This window comes from Patiria miniata, unplaced genomic scaffold, assembly GCF_015706575.1.
Source record: "Patiria miniata isolate m_02_andy unplaced genomic scaffold, ASM1570657v1 HiC_scaffold_14, whole genome shotgun sequence".
Classification (NCBI taxonomy): domain Eukaryota; kingdom Metazoa; phylum Echinodermata; class Asteroidea; order Valvatida; family Asterinidae; genus Patiria; species Patiria miniata.
In genome coordinates, this window is record NW_024037052.1 from 5,160,846 (window position 1) to 5,181,086 (window position 20,241).

The following is a 20,241-nucleotide window of genomic DNA, read 5'->3' on the forward strand; positions in this document are numbered from 1 at the left end:
AAGTCTGTGACGTCTGTGGAGGCGGACCGTGTGTTGATCTTGAATTGGCCGTTGTGCACAGCCTATTGTTGTACAATTTACGCAGAGCACAACTTGGAGTATTGAAACATTTGAGGTTACGGCAAGAAATATCGTACAAATACTGTTGAAATGACTCTTGGGAATCAGTGGCATTTGTGGCATTTGGCTGTATATCAGAAATTGACTGGAAAATTTCGAAATTTTCGGCAAAAATAATCCCGGCGCGAAGTGGTTAAGAGTCTTTGGGCCTTTCTAAGGCTTTGTTGTTGTTTTGTGACAGGTTGCCTCAATGGAAGTTCGTCTAGTGCAGCGAGAGGCTTGTGAATGTCGGGTGATGTCCTGCATGTATGATGGCCAGGAGTATCAGGAAGGCCAAGCCTGGCAACCAGACCCTTGCACTGTCTGCTATTGTCAGGTTAGCAACACTCTCTTTGATACTGGACAATTGAAAGGCCACTGATTTTTCTCTTCGCTGGAAAAACAGGAAGTGTCCTCTTTTTCACAGCTTTAAAAACAATACATAGCGAAGATATAGGGGTCTCGTAGCCGAGCGGTTAGAGCGTGAGCTACGGAGTGGAAGGTTGGCAGTTCGAATCCCATTCAGACCCAAAACGGGAAAACTCTCTCTGACGACCCAACAGTAAACTGGGTACCTGATTCGTTCAGGGAAGGTAAGACGGCGAGAGGAGAGGACTGGGCACCGCCACTCATATGCCACGCCCAAGACACAGAGGACCTCTAACATCCCACAAATGTCTATACATATTTGGAGAGTAGAATCCATTAGCTTTTCAACAACGTAAACATCTTTCCAATCAGGCAAATAGTTATTGAGTTATGGCCAATTGAAAACAAGTACCACTTTTTCATTTTGTCCACGGCGACTGATTTTGACTGCCGCAATAAGAACAAGCACCGAGACTTGCATTTGTGAAAAAAAGGCTACCAAGTAGAGGGCAGAGACAGAGCAGTAAAGTAAACATTTAAGAAGTTAACCAAACAGTCCTTTTCAGGACTACAATTACTGCCAAAAGAATAAACGACTATTGTTGCAAAAAATTAAAAATAAAAATAGAGAGAGATATTAAAACATTAAAGAAAGCAAAACTACCCTCACCGCAAATCCATTACATTCCTGACAAACGACAATTGAGACAGTGGACAGATTGAAAAATCGGCACTTTTTTCAAGTGGCCATAACTCAATAAATATTTACCCGATTGAAAAGTTTTTTTCGTTGTTGAAAAGCTAATGGACTATACTCTCTAAATATATGTATAGATATTTGTGATGTATTTTTTTAAGCTTTAAAAAAAGAGGACCCTTTGATGGTTCGGTTTCTTGTGAAACACCCTGTAGAAAAGAATTTATAGAATTCGCCTTCTGAGATAAAATAAAACCTTTTGAAAAAAAACCCAATGAGGGTGAGCACAAAAAGTAGTATAAACTATGAGTCTTCGTCTCGCCTGCTTTGCTATTAGCGGCTTTGCCACTTGTTACCCACTTTGAGGATGAGTCGCCCGCTTCATGGCGAGTCCCTAACTTAGTGTGAAAAACACAGACGTTTGCAGACAAACACAACGGCCAACCACTGTCATCTGTAATTTGATTCTTTTCCATGTTTCCCCCAATTTTCTGCAATTTTTACATCACTTTTTTAATTTTTATAAACATGAGCTTATTTTTGCTTACATTGCCTGCCAGCTTATTAAATGAATGATATAGTGAGTTTCCATTCAATAAAAAATGGTGTGCTTTTGTTGAGCACCATTCCTTGTTTGTCCAGTCGCTGGTTTTCCACACATCGCCGTGAAAATAGCCTTGAGATTCACCTTGTTGAAAGGGCATTATGAATTACTTGTTATTCCAATTTTTTTTTCAATAAGCTTGTCGAGTTTGCGCATCCACTACAGCAGAGCTATTATGTACACTTGTGATATTGGTGAACAGCTTGAATGCAGAATATTTGCAGTAAAAAGCAGCACTGCGATATTGTCTGACGGAGTGCATGTACATTATAATTGGGTGAAAAATTGGCAATTCCATAAGTAGATATTTTGGAGATGCCATTCAGCTGTGGAGCATGTGCGTATACATAGTTTCCTTGCCATAGAACAATTTGAATTTTCTTAAAACATAGTAGTGCCTTGCTATTCTCTTTCTAAAACGTGGAAACTTGTTAGGGTTGTGCCAAAGATACCTGATATTTGAATATTTAATCATCAAACGAATATCTAAAAAAGCATATTTTTTTTCCACTTCAAATGTTAAATAAATGTTGGAGGTCTCAAGGAAGTGATAAGAAATTTCCGCAACGTTATTTTACTTGTATAGGTTACTTGGTTTTGTTGTTTATCAAACGTTACACTTTTGTGGAAACCCACTTTTCAAGCTTCCATGAGGAAGAAAATCTCAAACTTTCTTGTTAAAATCAGTCAGATATTAGCAGTTCCAATACCTCTTCTTTACATTACTTTATAAAGATTTTTTTCAGTTTTTGACAACCGCATGAGCTCGCAAATCGATTGGCAGCTAGTTTAGGCTGGTGCACTTTATCTTGATTGGGGCATTTTCAATATTAAATATTTGATCAAGTTAGAATAATCGAATACTAAATTCGAAAATCATGTGCTCTCTAAATCTTCACTTCCGTCATATAGTCTCAGTACTCAAAGTTGTACATGAAGGACACTTATTGGTCCTTCACGACATACAAAAATTTCACTTAAGTTGGAATATCCAGGTTAAAGCTTGGTGTTTGTCTGGAAGAATTTATAAAGTTTGTTGTTTCCTATTCCAGCAAGGACAAGCACTCTGCTCATTTCAAAACGACCGGCCGGAGTGCCTGAACCCTTGCCTGTCCAACCCCTGCATGAACAGTGGAACGTGCCAGAGTCTCCCCGGCAACGGCAACTACTCATGTCTTTGTCCACCGGGTTGTGGGGGTGATCACTGCCAAAACATGAAGAATGTCTGCGCTGCCCCTCCAAAGACCAATGGGTGTGAACAGCGAGGGGTCATGTACTACTTTGACATGTTCACTCAGAGATGTGAAGTTAATTATGCTGGTAAGGGAAAGCAACTTGCAAAAGATTGTTTGTTTTGAAATAATTTTGCTGTTCTTCCCAGACTACAATATGAATGTGGCCCCTTGTCATGGTATTATAAACCATGAGGATTAAAAAGGTATGAGGTATGAAACTAAACAAAGAAAGATACATGGAAAAAAAGAGGAAAACACAGTCACATGGACAGTGGTTGCATCACCATATCTCACCTGCTGAAAAGCAGCCTGACATACGACGCTGAATATTATCAGCTGTATGTATTGTCTGTGCTGTTCTTGAGTCCAACCATGAAAATAGATTTCCTTTTTTTGGTTTGCTATTTTCCAATAATACAAAAGTGACTCACAACATGAGAGTACAACGGATGCAGCATGGGCATGGTTTCCTTATACAGGGTGGTAAAAAAAAACACACGAAAAACCCCGCAACCTCATACTTCCACTATTCAGAGACCTACACTATTGATATATGTGGACAAGAAATTGAAAGGCAAATGATACCAAGAACTCCTAATTGAGTCCAGTAGTTTTGATTCCAGCGCCATTTTTGTGAGCCAAAGTCAGGGGCTCTAACTAGGATTATCGCACATTGTGAACAAAAGGATTATCTTAACCTCTGACTTAAATGACACTGAAATCAAAACTACTGAACCGAATTGGGAGTTCATGGTATCATTTTCCTTCTTACAAAATTTCCTAGCCATACATATCGGAGGTTTAGGTCCCTGGATATTGGAAGTATGAGGTTGCCTTTTTTTGGGACTACCCTGTACAGTGGAACGTCGTTATAAGGAACATCACGGGATCCACAAAAAGCGTTCGTAATAGCGATCGCTCGGTATGAGCTCCGTGCACTACCAAAAGAGGGCGCCTTTTTACCTAACAACGATGTCCCATAGGCGGGACATTTCGCTAGTTGACGCGCACTGTTCCTTGTGTGTGATGCACGTACACCAGGGGGTTTGTTCTATTTACACGCAGTGGCCGCGCTTTGCGGCAAATGAATTGCAGTCAGGCAAGATGGCGTCGGTCGGTCACCCCCAACTGTACTTCCTTTGCCGGTGAGGGGGTGCTTGTGAACGGAGCGGATAGCGCTTTTAAGCTGCCAGTGCTCACTTTTCAATAAATAAATAATACGCCCTTGTTACTGAAAGATGACTTTAAACATCTGCCGACTATTGAATTATGTAATTACACAGTTTTTGAGCTTACTACCTACAGCAACGGGCCGCTTTCCCCTTGTATTCCTTAGGGAACTAATAATCACTTGTCACTCTTCTGTTGACATTTTTCAAAAACAGTGTGCGGTACATTTTGTACAAAAAATCTTGGGAGCCAAGGACGATGTTCGGTATAGCCAATGGCCCGAATGTTCGGTATAGCGGTGTTCGGTATAGCGACGTTCCACTGTATTATGAAACAAATCGTTAGAAGCGCACTATTTGCATTAAGCAATATGAAACGCTCATTTACAGTCAGTGCATTTCAGTTTTTGGCATATTGGCTTCATTTACGCATCGGTTTCGAAGATGGCAGATATGCAATAAGCCATACAAAAGCCGTACAAAGTTTCAAGTTTTCCCATAGATTTTGTGCACATTTTGTACAACGAGTTTGTAATGGAGCAGTAGACGTACCAAACTAAAGCTTTCTCAAATGTCAACATTGCAATATCCAGCTTATTTAAACGCATTTTCTTTTTTTGGAAACTCCATCAGGTTGCCTGGTTGACGGCAACAGCTTTGCAACTCAGCAGGCATGTCAGGATCAGTGCATGGTGGGAGCGTGTTGCTATCGGACTTACATGCGTGGATCGGCAGGCCAAGAATACCTGGATTTCACTCAACTCCTCCCTGGCCACAACTGCCAGGTAAGATGATTTATATTTCGTATCCAGTTTCTTATTAATACATGAAAATGAAAAACGAATAAAAAGTACCATGTGTGTGGTGAGGTGTAGATATGAAAGATATTATGGTGACTGTCAGTGTTAAAGTCAGTGTTCTTAAAAATGGTGTTGTCCTCAAAAAAGTGTATCGTCCCTTCAGAAATTGGTTCCTGTCCATAGTTCTGTGGGAGAAGACATTTTGTTTTGAAGACAGGAAACATTAAGATGGAAAGAGTTCATTATTTGACTTGAAACGGATACCATAATGTATGTTAAATGTCAAAGGATCTTTTGCTATATTACCTCTCATGGTGTGTGCTTAAAACTGTAGTCAATATGTTTTACAAACAACACTGTACACTAGTGCAGTTCCTGTTCAAAACATGCCTGTTCGGAACGGGCAAATTGCTTGGCCTCCGGTAGACGCAAAAACATTGGGGTGCCCGTATAACAGCGCGCCATATCTACACCTCACCATTGCACGATCTTCCCCCTTCAAGAAATGGTCAAGCCCATGCAGGCAACCACCATTTGCATGTGTGTTAACAAAATGTTCAAAATGTGCAGCAGTGCGTGGCGCGGTCTGTATACACACATTGTGCTTTTTTTGCAACTTCTTTGAGAACTGCTCATCCAAACAACTTCAAACTTGACGCTGCACATTCTGGGGTGCTGAGCAATACACTTGACAATTTTCAACTTCATACAGTGCCTGGTTCTGGAGATAATCAAAATACAGACACACAGAGACACAGAGATTCCTGGAATTATAGTTAAGATACCTGTTGGGAATTTTTTCCATCCACAGACCCTGGCTCTGGACCAGTGCCGTCAGCTTAACATCTTCACCCCCTCAGCCAATCAACGGCATGAGGTCATAGGATTCCACCCAGGCAGGTCATGTGATGAGATGTCATGTGACCTACCCGATGGCTGTGTCTTTATGGATACTATCCATGCAGTTGGGGACAGCTTTCGCACCCATTGTCAGGAGTGTAGGTGCATGCCTGAAGGAAGGCTGAATTGCAGGTGAGTAATTGCATCCAATCTGTTACCAGATTTGACTTCAAAATTGGCTCTCTTTGTAACAGCTCCGTGCACAAGTACCCCCCCCCCCCAACGGTAAGAAAGGGAGATTTGGGGAGACCACTACGAGAGACATTCGAACGCATTGCTGACGATGCCTGACACTCACTCTAAGACGCTATGGCTTTGTACACATTCAAAATAAAAGAATTGTGCTTACTTTGCGCTATACGCGGGCGAACTAGTACATGCACGCGAGCCCATACAGCAAAGTTTCCTCTACGATTGTACCTGACCAACAAGGCTGCCCACCACTTTTAGCTATGTATGGAGTATATACCAGCTGTGCATGTCCCTACGTTTGCAATGCAATATGATATACAATTTTGACTGAGCGAAATAAGTTCCATATACACGAAACAAGTGTGAAACAACACGGGTGAGCGCGGCTTGTTTGAGTTTGCAAGGGCCTTATAATAAGCAGCAGCAGCAGCAACAGCAACAACAGTGCCATGATGGCATCATTTGACCAAATAGAGTACAAAAGAAAAGAAAGAAACACGAACCGTGAACAATTTTCAAATTAGAACTCAAAAAGGTGAAACAAGTTGATTCTTAAACAAGTGTTAGAGCATTATAAGCTCTGGCCGTCTAGTATGAAAGTCTTGCGTAACGTTGACTGGAGATTGTGTGTACAAGCCCGAGCCGCCATCCCACGCAAAAATCACGCTGCTCTAGTCTGCCTCGAAAATTGACGAAAATAAACCCCCAAAGTTTCACATAAAATGTAGCGTGCTATTATACCACTCGTTTTTGGTCATTTTCCGGGGACAGACCGACCACCAAAAGAACATGCAGAAGCTCCTGCCAGAGCTTAAAAATCCTGTGCGGACTGACTAGGTTTTGAACTATTTTTGAGTTTCACCCCCGAAAAATAGATTTAGCTTTTCAATTGCTATTTTTGTAGCAATCCAAAAGTTATTCACTTTTGAGTGAAACATCAAACAACAAAATTCACTCTTGTCTATTTATTGAATGTTTATTTGACAAATTTCAGGCGTATAATTGTGTGTGTAATGGGCACAAAAGCAACCGAAAATAAAAGTGACGAGGTTTGAAAACATCCAAAACCCAACAAGTGGCTTTTTTTGTTTAAGTAAAACACACAAATTGAAAATTCGTTAGGAGGCCGTTTTCTATTTTATCTAGTGATATTAAAATCTTGAATCTCAAGTTCTGCATTTTCCCCAACCCCCTTTTTGGAGCCAAGCCTACTCTGTAGATTCACTTCTGTATTTCTTTGTATCTCTGGTATCTGCAGGTGTCTTGAGATGACAGTTCGTAAAGAGATACGTGACATGACGAGAGATGAGTTAGATCGTTTCCAGGCCGCTGTGCAGCAGCTACGCTCCTCTGATCAGGGCAGTCCCTGGGAACATGCTAGAGATACTTACATGCAACACATCATGGAGGCTAATAACATCCCAGCATACTTGCTGTGGCATCGGCTCTTCTTACGCCAGATGGAGAGACGCTTGCAGGTTTGACTTTGCTCTTCTTGTTTTTCCCCGGAAGGGATGGGGGCTAGAGTTGTCAAAATTAAAGGTAATATACAATATTTACAAACATCAAAAAACAAAACTACCAAATTATTATTAAACACCTTACTTGACTTCAAATGTGAATAATAGTCTCAAGCATCCTGTGAAATCATGGGGCGCTGTCATATGCAAGAAAAGTGGAATTTTTCGTATCAATTTCCAACGATGGTCGGCTGACTATCTTTGGATTTTTTTTTTTCAAACAAATGCTTATTTAATGGAACTATTATATGGTTCATGTCAAATGTGAATGGGAAATAATACTCTGTGCTTTGATTTTAAACAAACAACACAGTTGGATTATACTCATATCGAAAGAAAGATTCAGGATAAACCCTCAATTGGGAGAAGGGATTTCATAAAGGTTTGGAAAGGTCTTGTCGAGATTTTGACCCTGCAAATCATAATTTTACCTAAAGATGAATGTTGACAAAATGTGTACATATTCTTTCATGACATAATGAAACTTTATAGGCAGGTTGTTTGGCTTATTTTGTCTTTGAACATTTAAAGGATAACAAAATAATAGGCCAAAGGGTATCAAAAAGGTCTTGATTATAACACCGTAGGCCAGTTGTACACTTCCCCTCAAAACTGTTTGTCATCAAAAGCCGGTTCACAAATACAAGTGCCAAGCAAATTGGATGTCTTGGTTTATTTATAAAAGTGATATGTAAAAAAAAAATCAGATTTTAATGGGCAAGAAATATTTTTAACTTGGAGAAAAAAAAAGGCTTTCAAAAATACATAATAAAATGGTTACATTAAAAATGCTAAATAATATGCTACCCGTAGTTAAATTTATTAAACTTTGTGCTTGATAAACTCCTACAAGAGCACCCATCTTTGTAAACCCCGGCAATTGTGGACCCCCTATTGTCCCTAATCCTCATTCCTTTGTTTGTACTCTAACTTTTTAGCGACAGCTCTCATTGGTTTTGTACATGAATTTCAATTGTGAACGTTCGGTCAATCGTGGACGTATTGTTTGTGCCCTAATCCTTATGTCTTAGGTCCACGATTACCGGTGTTAACATATACTCACAGTTCCATTTTATATCCATCTTTCCATCTCAACTGTTAATTCTTGTTGTTCCTTTTCCAGGAGATTGATTGCTCCATTGCTCTGCCGTATTACGATTTCACCACAGACGTCGGTGACTTCTCTAAAGCCATTATCTGGCAGCCCAACTATTTTGGAGGTGATGGCCGTGGGTCATGTGTTGAAGACCACCCGTTCCGGGGTGGCTCACCCTGGGAACCGTGCCTGATCCGCAAATTCATCTATTCGATGCGGTTGCCGTCCAAGATCGATGTTGCCACGGCGATGGCAGCAACCGATTTTGACACCTTCAGCATGTGCATGCAGACCATCATGGGTCACGTTTTCAACTACATCGGGGGTCACGCCGCCAGCTCAGGCGCACCCTATGACCCTGTGTTCTACGCTCTCCAGACTTACGTCGACATGATCTTCTGGCGATGGCAACGCAAGGTCGGCAATGATGGCAACTTCCCGGCAGCCATGTTGGACATTCCGCTGGTACCCTTCAACAGTAGGCCGCGTGATTTGCTGCGTTTAGAATCGCAGCTGTGCGTGACGTATGTGTTACCAACGGAAGGCAATCCTTGCAACCGTACTGCCTCAGTATTTGGCCGAGATGGATACGATAACGAAGGCTATGACAGAAATGGATTCAACAGACAAGGCTATGACAGGTACACTGCGTAATAATCAATATAACAATTGAAATAATTAACAAAAATTACCAGAAAAATGGAAATTAAAGAAAATAAGAAATGTAAGAAGTGTCTAGAAAGGAAACGAGGATAGAGAATCAAAAGTAGAGCAAAAGTAAATTTGCTACTTCAAGGAATCCTATTTACACCAAAAATCTGGAATGGTTCAAATCATTTCAAAAAGCAGTGCCTGTCAATTTATTCCAATATGTTTCAGATTTTGAGATTTAGCATTTTTGAAGAAAGTAAAAAATAGAAATGTATCCTGAGAAATAATACAAAGAGCCTTGAAAGAAGCACCATGTCACCAAGACCACCTTCCAATAGGTCATATATCTGAGTTGAATGGGGGTTGTGTGACGACGCTTTTTTCTGAGTACACAAATTAGATATCTCACATTTTAATATTGAACCACCTTAGTAAACTTTAATTCAATCAGAAAATCTGATTTTAAACACTTTCAAATTAAAATTCTGTTGCTAACCTTGGGTTCACGTCTGTCTGCCCCAAAAATGCCAACTTTATAGCTCCCCTTTCACTCAAAGGTATGGCCTTTTCAGTAATCTTTCATTTATTGTCTGTGCCTCTGTGTTTCATATTTCAGAGCGGGATACACTATGGAAGGATACAACATATATGGCGAGTATGACGAGCGAGATTTGTACACTTATGGTCCAGAGGGACGCTATGATTATGAAGGCTATGATAGAAGTGGCCATGACCAATTTGGATTCAACAAATACGGCTTTGATCGAGATGGTAAGAACAAGTTTTGAAAGTTCGTCAGCACGCAACTCAAGTAACAAACTGTTCATTGATCAGGCCGCACCCACAGTATATGGGCTTTTTGGCAAAATCGTCTGTATAAAGTTGATGTCACGTGTGGACTAGCAGTAGAGCACAGGATTTATGATCGTGAGGTTGTGGGTTCGAGCCCGGCTGTGGCCATGCGTGTTGTGCCCTTGAGTAAGGCACTTTACCTCAATTGCTCCTCTCAACTCAGGTGTTAAATGGGTACCGGCATTATTCAATGCTGGGAAGGTAGCAGACTCACTGTGGAGGAGGTGTGACGATCCCCCACAGCAGCATATGAGTCTGGCCCAATCGCTAAAGAAAGAGAGATGGGCAATCCATTCCTGTGAACACATGTTTGTCCCCTTGACCTTACCTTTTTTTGAAAGGTTCAATACAGTTCTGTAAGAAATCCTTGAAGAAATTGTTGATTTATATTGGCTCTTGAGCCCGACTGTGTGTAAAGTGTACAGAACTCAAAAGTTTGATATGTTATTTACTATTAATAAATACCTTGGAGAGTTGGTGGCTTCTGATTGGTCAAGACTCGATCACGTGGGGGTGTATTAACGGTGATATTAAGACCGGCTTCAAAGAACAAGCGAAAAAATGGCCCCTGCACCAGCATTGATCCAGTCCCATGCAAGACAATGATTGGCCAAATTTACAACAGTCCTAAGGCAGCTTGTAACAATACAGCACTGCACATGCGCTCAACATACTGGAATTTGTATTCCTGTGGAGACATTTCTTTGTTCTCGTGTAGTAAAGTTTTCGAGTTTGAAATTGAAGTTTCAAAATGCTCTTATTTTAACCAGAATTAATTTCCTGGGCTTAAATTTGGACTAAATATCCCTTTTCTAAAACTCTTCCATTTGCGACAGGTCAACCTACCTTGGAAATTCCTAGTTTTTGAGTAAAATCCATATATCTATTTCGAGAAATTCTTGTGGAGACGTTTTCATCTATAGAAATTGTCCTGTGGAGACGTATACAATCTTTTGTTCCCTATTGTGTGCATGTCTCCGTAAGGTAGTAAATTCCAGCACTCAACCACCTTCGCGTGAGACTTACGCGTGCGTACGCAACATAGTTGCTATGGGTGCGCGCGCGTAAGGAAGTTTTCAAACGACATCGTACAGCAGTATACTGAGGATGTTTACGATGAAAGCATAGATATGCAATTTGTTTTCTTTAAACACTTCGCCCACCGACATATTTACCTTTCCTAAACCAAGTATCTTTGTAATTCTGGACACAAGGAATATGTAAACGAAATTTCAGCTTCCTCCATCAGGTAAAAATATGAAAAAATTGTTGTAATAGCCTGGGCCCGGCTATGGTGGTATTTTGCAACGCATGTTGAAGAGACAGGGTACCGCGCATAAGCTAAAATATGGCCCATAAACATGTCTGGAAATATCGCCCCAAGAAAAGTCACAAAATTGGAGCATTTTAAATGTTTATTTTATTAAAAAAGGTATTATTTTATTAAAAAAGGTATTTATTAATGGGAATAACAGTGTGAGGATCCAGTCTTCACTGCGTGATAATGACTGGGTTTGGGGGTGACTTCGTCTCGGTCCATTAACAGCGGTCACCCCCAAACCCGGTCATTAACACGCAGTGAAGACCGGATCCTCACATTGTTATTCCCTTATGAACAATATTGCAACTTGTTATACTTTGACACCCTCTGCAGGTTTTAATAGAGATGGCTTCAGCATTTTTGGTTATAACATCTACGGCTACGATCGTTACGGCTACAATGAGGAAGGTTACAATGCCCAGGGCTATGACCGCAGTGGCTACAGTACATCCGGCCTGCCAGACACAACAGGACGCTACAATGCCAATGGCTATGACTTGTACTGTCTGAACCGATACGGCTTGAATGCCCAGGGCTATGATGCCTATGGCTTCAATCTCCAGGGAGTGGATAGCTTCAACTGTAACTTCTTCTACGATGGACCGTTTAGTCTGGGCATCTCGATACGACTAGACCAGCTCCTCTTTCAGCAGACCAAGCAGTTTCTGATGGGCGTGGTCCACACCTGCCCCCGGCCAGGCCAGCTGCCACTGGTGTGGTTTGAGCAGACGTGGAGTCTTCAACAGAAACCGCTGTCTGGGGGAAGAACACAGCTGACTAATTTCCCATCCTCACTCACATCAAACAGGTAATAGTCAGAACAATTACACACCCATCAAAAAACAGTCACTTAGAATTGAAAGATTAACTGACAAGTACAATTTAGTTAAGTGTTGATACTAAACCAAATGTCGATGATACCAAATTCCTTATGAAATACATTTAATTTGATAAGATGTTATTGTGACAAATTAAAAATTGTGCATTGAAAAGTGTTTGTCTTTTTTCTGTATACTAGTGGGATGCCACACCTCCATGGCACCTGCTAGCTGGGTGGAGTCGTATACTAATGTTTACTTCGACCTCAATTTGCATGTTGATCCCAAGTGGGCATGGTCAACCTTGGTGCAGCAATTTTGTCACATTTGTTATCATTAATGTTACGTTTTGCATAATAGCGATACGTTTTAGAGTGTTTTCATATAGAGATAATGTTGTAATATTTAACTATTGAAAGTCTGAAAGAAACAAATTTGCCAAAAAAGCAAAACAAAATACAAAAATCCTTTTTTTCACGTGCCAACCGTGACTTCAGAGGACAGTGAAATCAGGGCATCAGTATACAACCATGGAGCTTTAAGATATAACTAAGCCTCTACATTAACCGTTGCATTTTGTGTTTCCGCACACTTCTTAGGCCTTTTTCGAAAAAACGTGACAGACATCAGTGAGACATCAGACAGACAGTGTAGGATCTTTTAATATAGGAGTTTTTCAATGCTCCAGTCAAGAAATCTTTATGATTGTAGAAAGACTTAAGTGCGTCTCAAGTGAATATAGCTCATCAGGCTGGTGTTTATCCCTGGTTCTCTTGGTTGAAATACTAGAATCTTTCTTTTCCCCAGGGAATGGGATGCCAGTCCATCGCAGGTTACTCCCCAGCTAGTGCTGTTACCCATTTGTATTCCTGGGTTTAGATATGCTTGGGGTGATGTAGCTTGCCTGAGGACACTATTTATGGCAGTAGCTAGATTCAAGCCCCTGACAACTCTGATCATACATGTTGATCACAAACCTTAACCAGCAGGCAAAGGGAATGTGTGCTTGGCCGGTTTTAAACACTATGTTTAAGACCGATTGGAGTCTGGATGCTGATAATGACCTGAGCTGAAAGCGAGGGTCGTTTTCAGCATCAAGACTCCAAAAAAAAAAAAAAACCTTAGTGTTTAATACCAGCCAAACACATATTTATTCCCATTCACAAATACCTTTTTTTGTCAAAAAATCAAAACTTTTCTGTCCAAAAGTCACAAGTCAAAAATTATAACTATCCAAAGATTTTATTCAACAAGTTTACTTCATGGTTTTCGAACCACCCCTCTAGCTAAGCTATGGTATGGCCCTCTCGCAAGAAGTTGTAAACAACTCCTTATATGGGCAATTTTACGGTTACGTTACATTTTTGATGAGTTCCTTGGGCTGTAATAACCTTACTGAAAAGGTTTAATAATTGTTATCCTCATGGTGGATAGAGTAGACCTAGACCTACCTAAGCACCAAAGATGACATCCAGAAAAATGTGTTATGTATGATAAAAAAAAGACCCACAAAATCGGTTACTCACGTTACATTTTCGTAACGTGAGTAACCGTGGAATTGCCCATATGGAGATTTGCGCGCACGTCGCACGTACTGCGCGATGTAGCGCAGAATGCAGCTGCGCCATTGTAGTGTGAATTTAGGACTATGAAACACTGACTCACTGGTAGTAATGCACATGCCTACATGAGCATTGTGAATGTTCAACCAATAAAATGGTAAAAGGCACTGGATTTCCTAGGAGTCCAAATTTCATTTGACACTGGAAAAGTGTTTAAGACCAGCTGGTCTTTATCATCCGCTTAAAACCGGCCACGTGATTGGGCTCTCGACCAATAGGAATGGATAAACTGTCTGAGGCATTTATGAATACTTACTAATTGTTAATTGCTATACTTTTTCTTCTTCAAGGTTTAAACTTAGTTTTTGGTTTGTTTCTTAATTCCAAGGTTTTGCTTCGATGTGGAGTCCTTCTTAGACAGTTGTATTTGTGACGATTCCAACACTGTCTGTCCCATCAATCCCTGTGACACTCCCTGCAATTCCCATCCCAACGCGGTCTGCTCCTACAGTTTCTGTGGCAGGTGCTCCTCCACCTGGTATGAGAACGGCCAAGAAGTCAACTGTGGCCAGAGCCTCGGGGATGGTATGTGTATAAACAGTGAAGCACTGGAAACCAGTTAAGGCAATAAACGTCCCTTGCAATTTCGGCCGGTAAACTGTTTTTGCTAAGCTAATATTTTCTGTCCTGAGCAAATATTCGTTCTTATCAGCCTCATGAATTTGGCCACAGCCAACATGCAGTGTAACCAATTGCTTTATGACCATTTCCTGCACAAATTTGTGAAGTAAGTGACTTCCTTAGCAAAAGCGCTTGCCTCTCACCACTGTGGATTTTTCTCTGGGCTCTTCGTTTTCATCCCTCCACAAAACTTTTGATGTAGCTGTGCTCCTCGGTAAAGACATGGGTTGTTTGGTGGCTGCCTAAGGAGCTTTCACATGCCTTCTGCTCGACCATGTTGTAGCCGCATCCTTCGCAATTCAGCTTCTGCTGCGAGTAAGGACGATTAGTTCCCCCCCCCCCCTCCAAAAAAAAAAGTACAATAAGGCCACAAAAAAAAGGCTCCGGTTTCTGGTATGCGCGCGCGTCACCGTAGCCATGCGCATCGGCAAAATGAAAAAAAAAAAATTTCAATGAAAGATGATGTCTCAAAACCGCCAAACTCACTGGTTTGACTGGAATCCTGCTATTGCACAATTTTAAAATGACAGTATTAGTGCTCTTCAAAGTAAACCGCTTTGGTAGCTAAGTCACTTTGCCCCATGTCGGCACACACTCTTACAACTTACAGAGTTGTTCTCACAGACATTGAAATTGATCAACTATTGAGTTTTTGCCGAAAGTGTTATCATTCGACAATGGGCCCCATTTTTTTGAAAAATCGTGGCCTTCATATGACGGAAATTTGGGGACACATACGGTAAAAATGTTATGTTTATTGAAGCAAACTTTTCACAAGAAATTCTACTCCAATCTGAAAATTAGAAATTGTAAAAATTATATTTTTCAATCAAACTTTGTCATTAACGTTATGTAAACATTCGTCATTTACCTTGAATTGTCATCTGTTTGACCCTGCACAAATGGTGTCATTACTTTTCCCCCACCCGATAAAAAAATGGCTTTTTTTACTTTTTTTTTTTTAAATCCTATCTGTCAGATTGTTTGAATGGAACCACAACCCATGCAGATGGCTCTACCTGGCAACCTGACCCATGTACAACTTGTATGTGTAATGTAAGTAAAGCTTTGTCTGAATAACTTGGCTGAGGCTTGCAATTTTACTGAAACCATCAAACACGTTACTGGAGCCTAAATCAGTTCGCCAGATATTATTGAAATGTCTTATCAAATTCATGTGTGACCCTCTGTCGGTATTGGAGTTGTAAAAATCCAAATGTGAGTACCAAGCACCCTGATTACATTTGTAGCTCTGACTACTTACAGGCAAATCCAAGTGAACTGATGTTTAATCCTTGACTAAAATTGGTGTTAAGCACAAGCACATTAAAATTGAGTACAGGTTGAGTATAACAGAATGTGTTCATAGAAGACCAGATTTTATTCAACTAAATACTTCATTGTTGTCAGCGAGTGCCAGATATATACGACACGCCATGAACATACTAGTTCTCAGTGTACTCAAATACTGCTGCCTGTCCACTTTTATTCTTTGTGTCTGGTCAAATATTTGCTTTTCAGAGAGGTTCAGTGAATTGCCGATTGGATGAGTGTCCTGTCTTAAGATGTCAGTACCCTGGCAGTGTACTAGGCCAGTGCTGTCCACGCTGTGATGGTAAGAAACGTACTCATAGGCTGGTTTATAGTCAGTCGCACGACGGTCTCACAACTGAAAAATTGAGATTTGATTTTCTCACAAGCAATTTATAGTTGCTGAAGGGCCAGGGACTAAAGTGCCTTGCTACAGAGTTCCAATATTCAAACATTGACATAGACACTGCCTCGCTTTATATCATTGCATCAATAAAAATGCTTGTTTGGTAAGAAATGATGAATATGCAATACGCCATAGAAGTGGTTATGTCGTACGCCGCCGAGGTCACGCGTTGTTTGGGACGATCGTTCCACACAAACCTGGACTTACGTAGCGATACGCTCGGTGCCCAATTTGCAAAAGAGAAATAACGGAATCTGTTACCGTCTGAGTGATAACTACAGTTAACTACGAAGCACTGTCCCATTTTCCAGTCTAATTTATTCATAACTAGTGCAGTGCCCATTCAAAAGTGCCAGTTTGGAACGCACAAATTGCTTGGCCTCAGGTAGACCCGCAAACTTGGCGATATAGAGTACAGTGCCTGTGAAACAGCACGCCATCTACGCCTCACCGTTGCGCGATCCTCCCCTTAAAAAAAAATGGTTGAGGCCCACCTCACCGTTGCGCGATCTTCCCCCTTCAAGAATGGTCAAGCCCAAACAGCCAACCACCATTTTCAGGTGTGTTAGCCCGTACTACCCTAGTCTGGGTATCACCCGTTCTCCTCAGGGTCTATTACATAGACTACCCATACCCGTGGCCTGGTATAGAGTGCAGTGCCTGTTCAAAATGTGCAGCAGTGCGTGGCGCGTTTTGTATATACACGTTTGTATGGTCTAGGCCTCCGAAAATGCTGTTTTTTTGGCAGCTTCTGTGAGAACCGCTCATCCAAACAACTTCAAACTTGACACTGCACATTCTTGGGTGCTGAGCAATACACCTGCAGATTTTCTACTTGATACAGTGTCCGGTTCTGGAGATAATCAAAATACCGACAGACAGACACACAGACACACAGAGATTCCTGGAATTATAGTTAAGATAATCACGTCTTTATTCAAATTCTGAATTTTGTTTGTTAAATCTGTAAAAAAGGGTAACAATTCCATATGATACATTATCATGTTTACTGGTAGCAGTACTCATAGTATTTTATTGTTTCGTTTTGTCTTTCAGATTGCCTAATAAGGGGCGTGTTCATTCGTAATGGTGGGAGGGTCTTTGATTCTAATCCATGCTTGATCTGCACATGTCGGGTAGGTATTTTTTTTGGTCAAAGAAGTTTCATTTTCAATGGGCCTTCATCTGCAGCCCTGTTTATATTTAGGACTTGTATCTCTTTGTATTTGCCATCACAGTGGATAAATAGCTCACACATCAGCAATGGCTACGGGATGGGGGTTTTCTTGGTCCATTTTGTGGATTTCTCATGTGGAAGCCTATAGAACTTAAAGTATTATTTTTCACATGATGGAAATTTTGATTCATTGGAATTAGCCACCACGAACATACAGTGAAATCTTGATAAGTCAAACTCTGATAACTCAAAACGACTGTTAAGTCAAACAAAGAATCCATTGCCTTAAGTAGTATAACAATGATATACAACCCTGCTTAACTCAAAACTCTGCTTAAGTCAAATTTTGAACCTGTTCCCTTGAGGTTTGACTTAGTGAAATTTCACTGTAATTTTATATGCAATATATACTTGGTGCTGTCTGAGAGCTTGTGAAAAAACCCAGATTGGCTTAGGTTAGACTTGAACCAAAAACCTCCTTTTGATATAGTACATTTGTCGTAATCACTCTACTAATGAGCTTGCTGGTTGATGAGCAGATTCAATCTGATATTGAAGTGTGTACCGTAATCAGTGTATTACTTGTGTGTATGTGGCTTCCATGTATAGGGCAAGTCAAAAAAAGCGGAACCCATGATCAAAGAAATATATTTCATATCAAAAAACTATGTTGAACCAAAAATAATTATGACTTGGAAGCCCATTTACTGAACTACTTTTTAGTGAGAAAATTGTTTCAATTGCTCTACACGTTAAAATGTTATCACTATTTAAACAAAGTAACCCTAAAATCAGTTTCGTCCAAAAAAGCAATTTATTGTGTGTTCCGACTGTTTGGAACAACAAAGAAAATGACACAGAATACTTGTTTCAACAACTGTAGTACACAATATTTTTATTAACAACCCTGCTTTGGCTAACAAGAAGATTTTTAAAATTCACTCGTTTTTATTTTTTTTAAGACTGGCTTTCAAAAGGACTTTGTTAAATATTTTCTACTTTTCAACTGAGGTTTTATCGGCGGTGATGTATGAAGACAATTGTAACGACAATTCTTGAAATCGTATTTTTGGATGAAACGGATTTTAGGGCCCTTTCGTTTAAATGGTGATATAGTTTGAAAGGATTGAGCAATTGAAGTAATTTTGTCATCTAAAAGTAGTGTATGAAATTGGCTTACCAGTCGTAGTTCTTTTTGGTGCTATATATTTTTTTAAATATGAAATATGTATATCTGTGGGTTTGGGTTCTGCTTTTTGGGACTCACTCTGTATATGTATTTACAGTCACCAGTAAACACATGACCATAGTTAAGCTACAATAAACAAAAATTTCCAACAGCAAAAATTGCCACTGCTGTATGCTTTTGTAAATAGCTGGATGTGAGTAGTGTAAATGGTTCGATCAGTTGTGATGTGTGGAGCCTGATGATGAATAGTCGGGGATCTTATGAAATAAAGCAATAATGCCATTCATTTGTACAGGATGGTAACCGAGATTGTCAACCGGTACCCTGCTCTGCCCCGCGCTGTACACACCCTATACAGCTAGATGGAGAATGCTGCCCCACGTGTGAAGGTAAGAGGACTGTAATAATATAATATTGACTGCTTCAAGTAGGCAAAGCCGAGGGTGCTATGCGCCCCGAGGGGGTAATAAACAGCATATGCCACATCACAGCAGTCAACAATTGTTTTGTTTTACCTCTGTTTTGGATTCTTTGGATTTGGTGTGAAAATCACGAAAACAAACAGCAGTACACACAACAATCATGACAATCGAATGTCAACTCACATGCATGTCACGTGCTCTAACCAGCTGATTGTCTGCCATGATCATTCTAGGCCAATGAAAATACAGTATTCAAGACGGAGGTATAACAAAGTAATTATACAACACCTAAAGAAATCCCCATCATCTGATTGGTGGTTGGTTAATCACGTGTCATTGACTTATTCTTCCCAAAGCACATCGTGGCAGCCGGGCAAAAAATGAAGAATTTTTGTGTGGCTGAAACTCCCCTTACTTAAAGGAAACATGCAGTCCAAAATTTTCATAACGTATTTAATTTTATATATACATTCATTTATGTGTATTAAATGTGAATTAAAGCAGAACTGGTTCTGGTGTACGTTTAGTGTGGTAATTTGCCGTCCAAAATTGAACCCCCCCTTTTTGATTTTCGCGGCAACTCCAAATGAGGGCGCTGTTCATGACGTAAACAAAGGCAGAGAAATCCAGGGCCCGTAAATGACGTCTGGGATTAGACGGATTAGCGAAGCTACTGTGCTGTGTGTATGTGCAGCCGCCGCGCACCCGTACGTGGCATTATATGCACACGTACGAATGTGTCTACATGTACATGCACACGTGGACGTGCCACGGTGCCACCGTTGTCGAATGAAAACAACGACGACTGTCATGTCCGAAGACTCTTCCTCTTCTTTCCTTAGCGAAACCGATGAAAATGGTACAGATTCGTCCGATTCGAATCAGAGTTCTAATGATTCAGACACTGACTCGATGTTTTTTTAGGGGCATGCCCAAGTTGCTGTACAGACCAGCATCAAAGCACGAGGGCTCAAAGTGCAGCGCAGAGGGCCGAGAACTCACTGGGCCCGGACCACTTTGCTCTGGTATTTACCTTCACTTTGGCTCTTCAAATGCTCCGATATTTCGGATTTACTGGAAACAAATGAAGGCTTACTCCATCCTTGGTAGTTTTGCTACACCCAGCAGCCACACACCTTGTCGGCATGGCCGAAAATTGGGTGTTTTTTC

General features: G+C 40.7%; 1 protein-coding gene across 2 annotated transcripts in view; it reads left to right on the forward strand.

Moving 5' to 3' along the window:
* Nucleotides 1-20,241, forward strand: part of LOC119721939 (kielin/chordin-like protein) — a 137,557-nt gene that overhangs the window by 18,141 nt on the left and 99,175 nt on the right. For both annotated transcript variants that reach the window (XM_038191895.1, XM_038191896.1), the window contains 13 exons: nt 302-436; nt 2,822-3,089; nt 4,807-4,958; nt 5,785-6,005; nt 7,324-7,543; nt 8,709-9,322; nt 9,949-10,103; nt 11,839-12,313; nt 14,274-14,470; nt 15,546-15,622; nt 16,088-16,181; nt 17,340-17,419; nt 18,945-19,038. In XM_038191895.1, the coding sequence (XP_038047823.1) occupies nt 302-436; nt 2,822-3,089; nt 4,807-4,958; nt 5,785-6,005; nt 7,324-7,543; nt 8,709-9,322; nt 9,949-10,103; nt 11,839-12,313; nt 14,274-14,470; nt 15,546-15,622; nt 16,088-16,181; nt 17,340-17,419; nt 18,945-19,038 (2,782 nt within the window). The remainder of the gene's footprint in view (nt 1-301; nt 437-2,821; nt 3,090-4,806; nt 4,959-5,784; nt 6,006-7,323; nt 7,544-8,708; nt 9,323-9,948; nt 10,104-11,838; nt 12,314-14,273; nt 14,471-15,545; nt 15,623-16,087; nt 16,182-17,339; nt 17,420-18,944; nt 19,039-20,241) is intronic.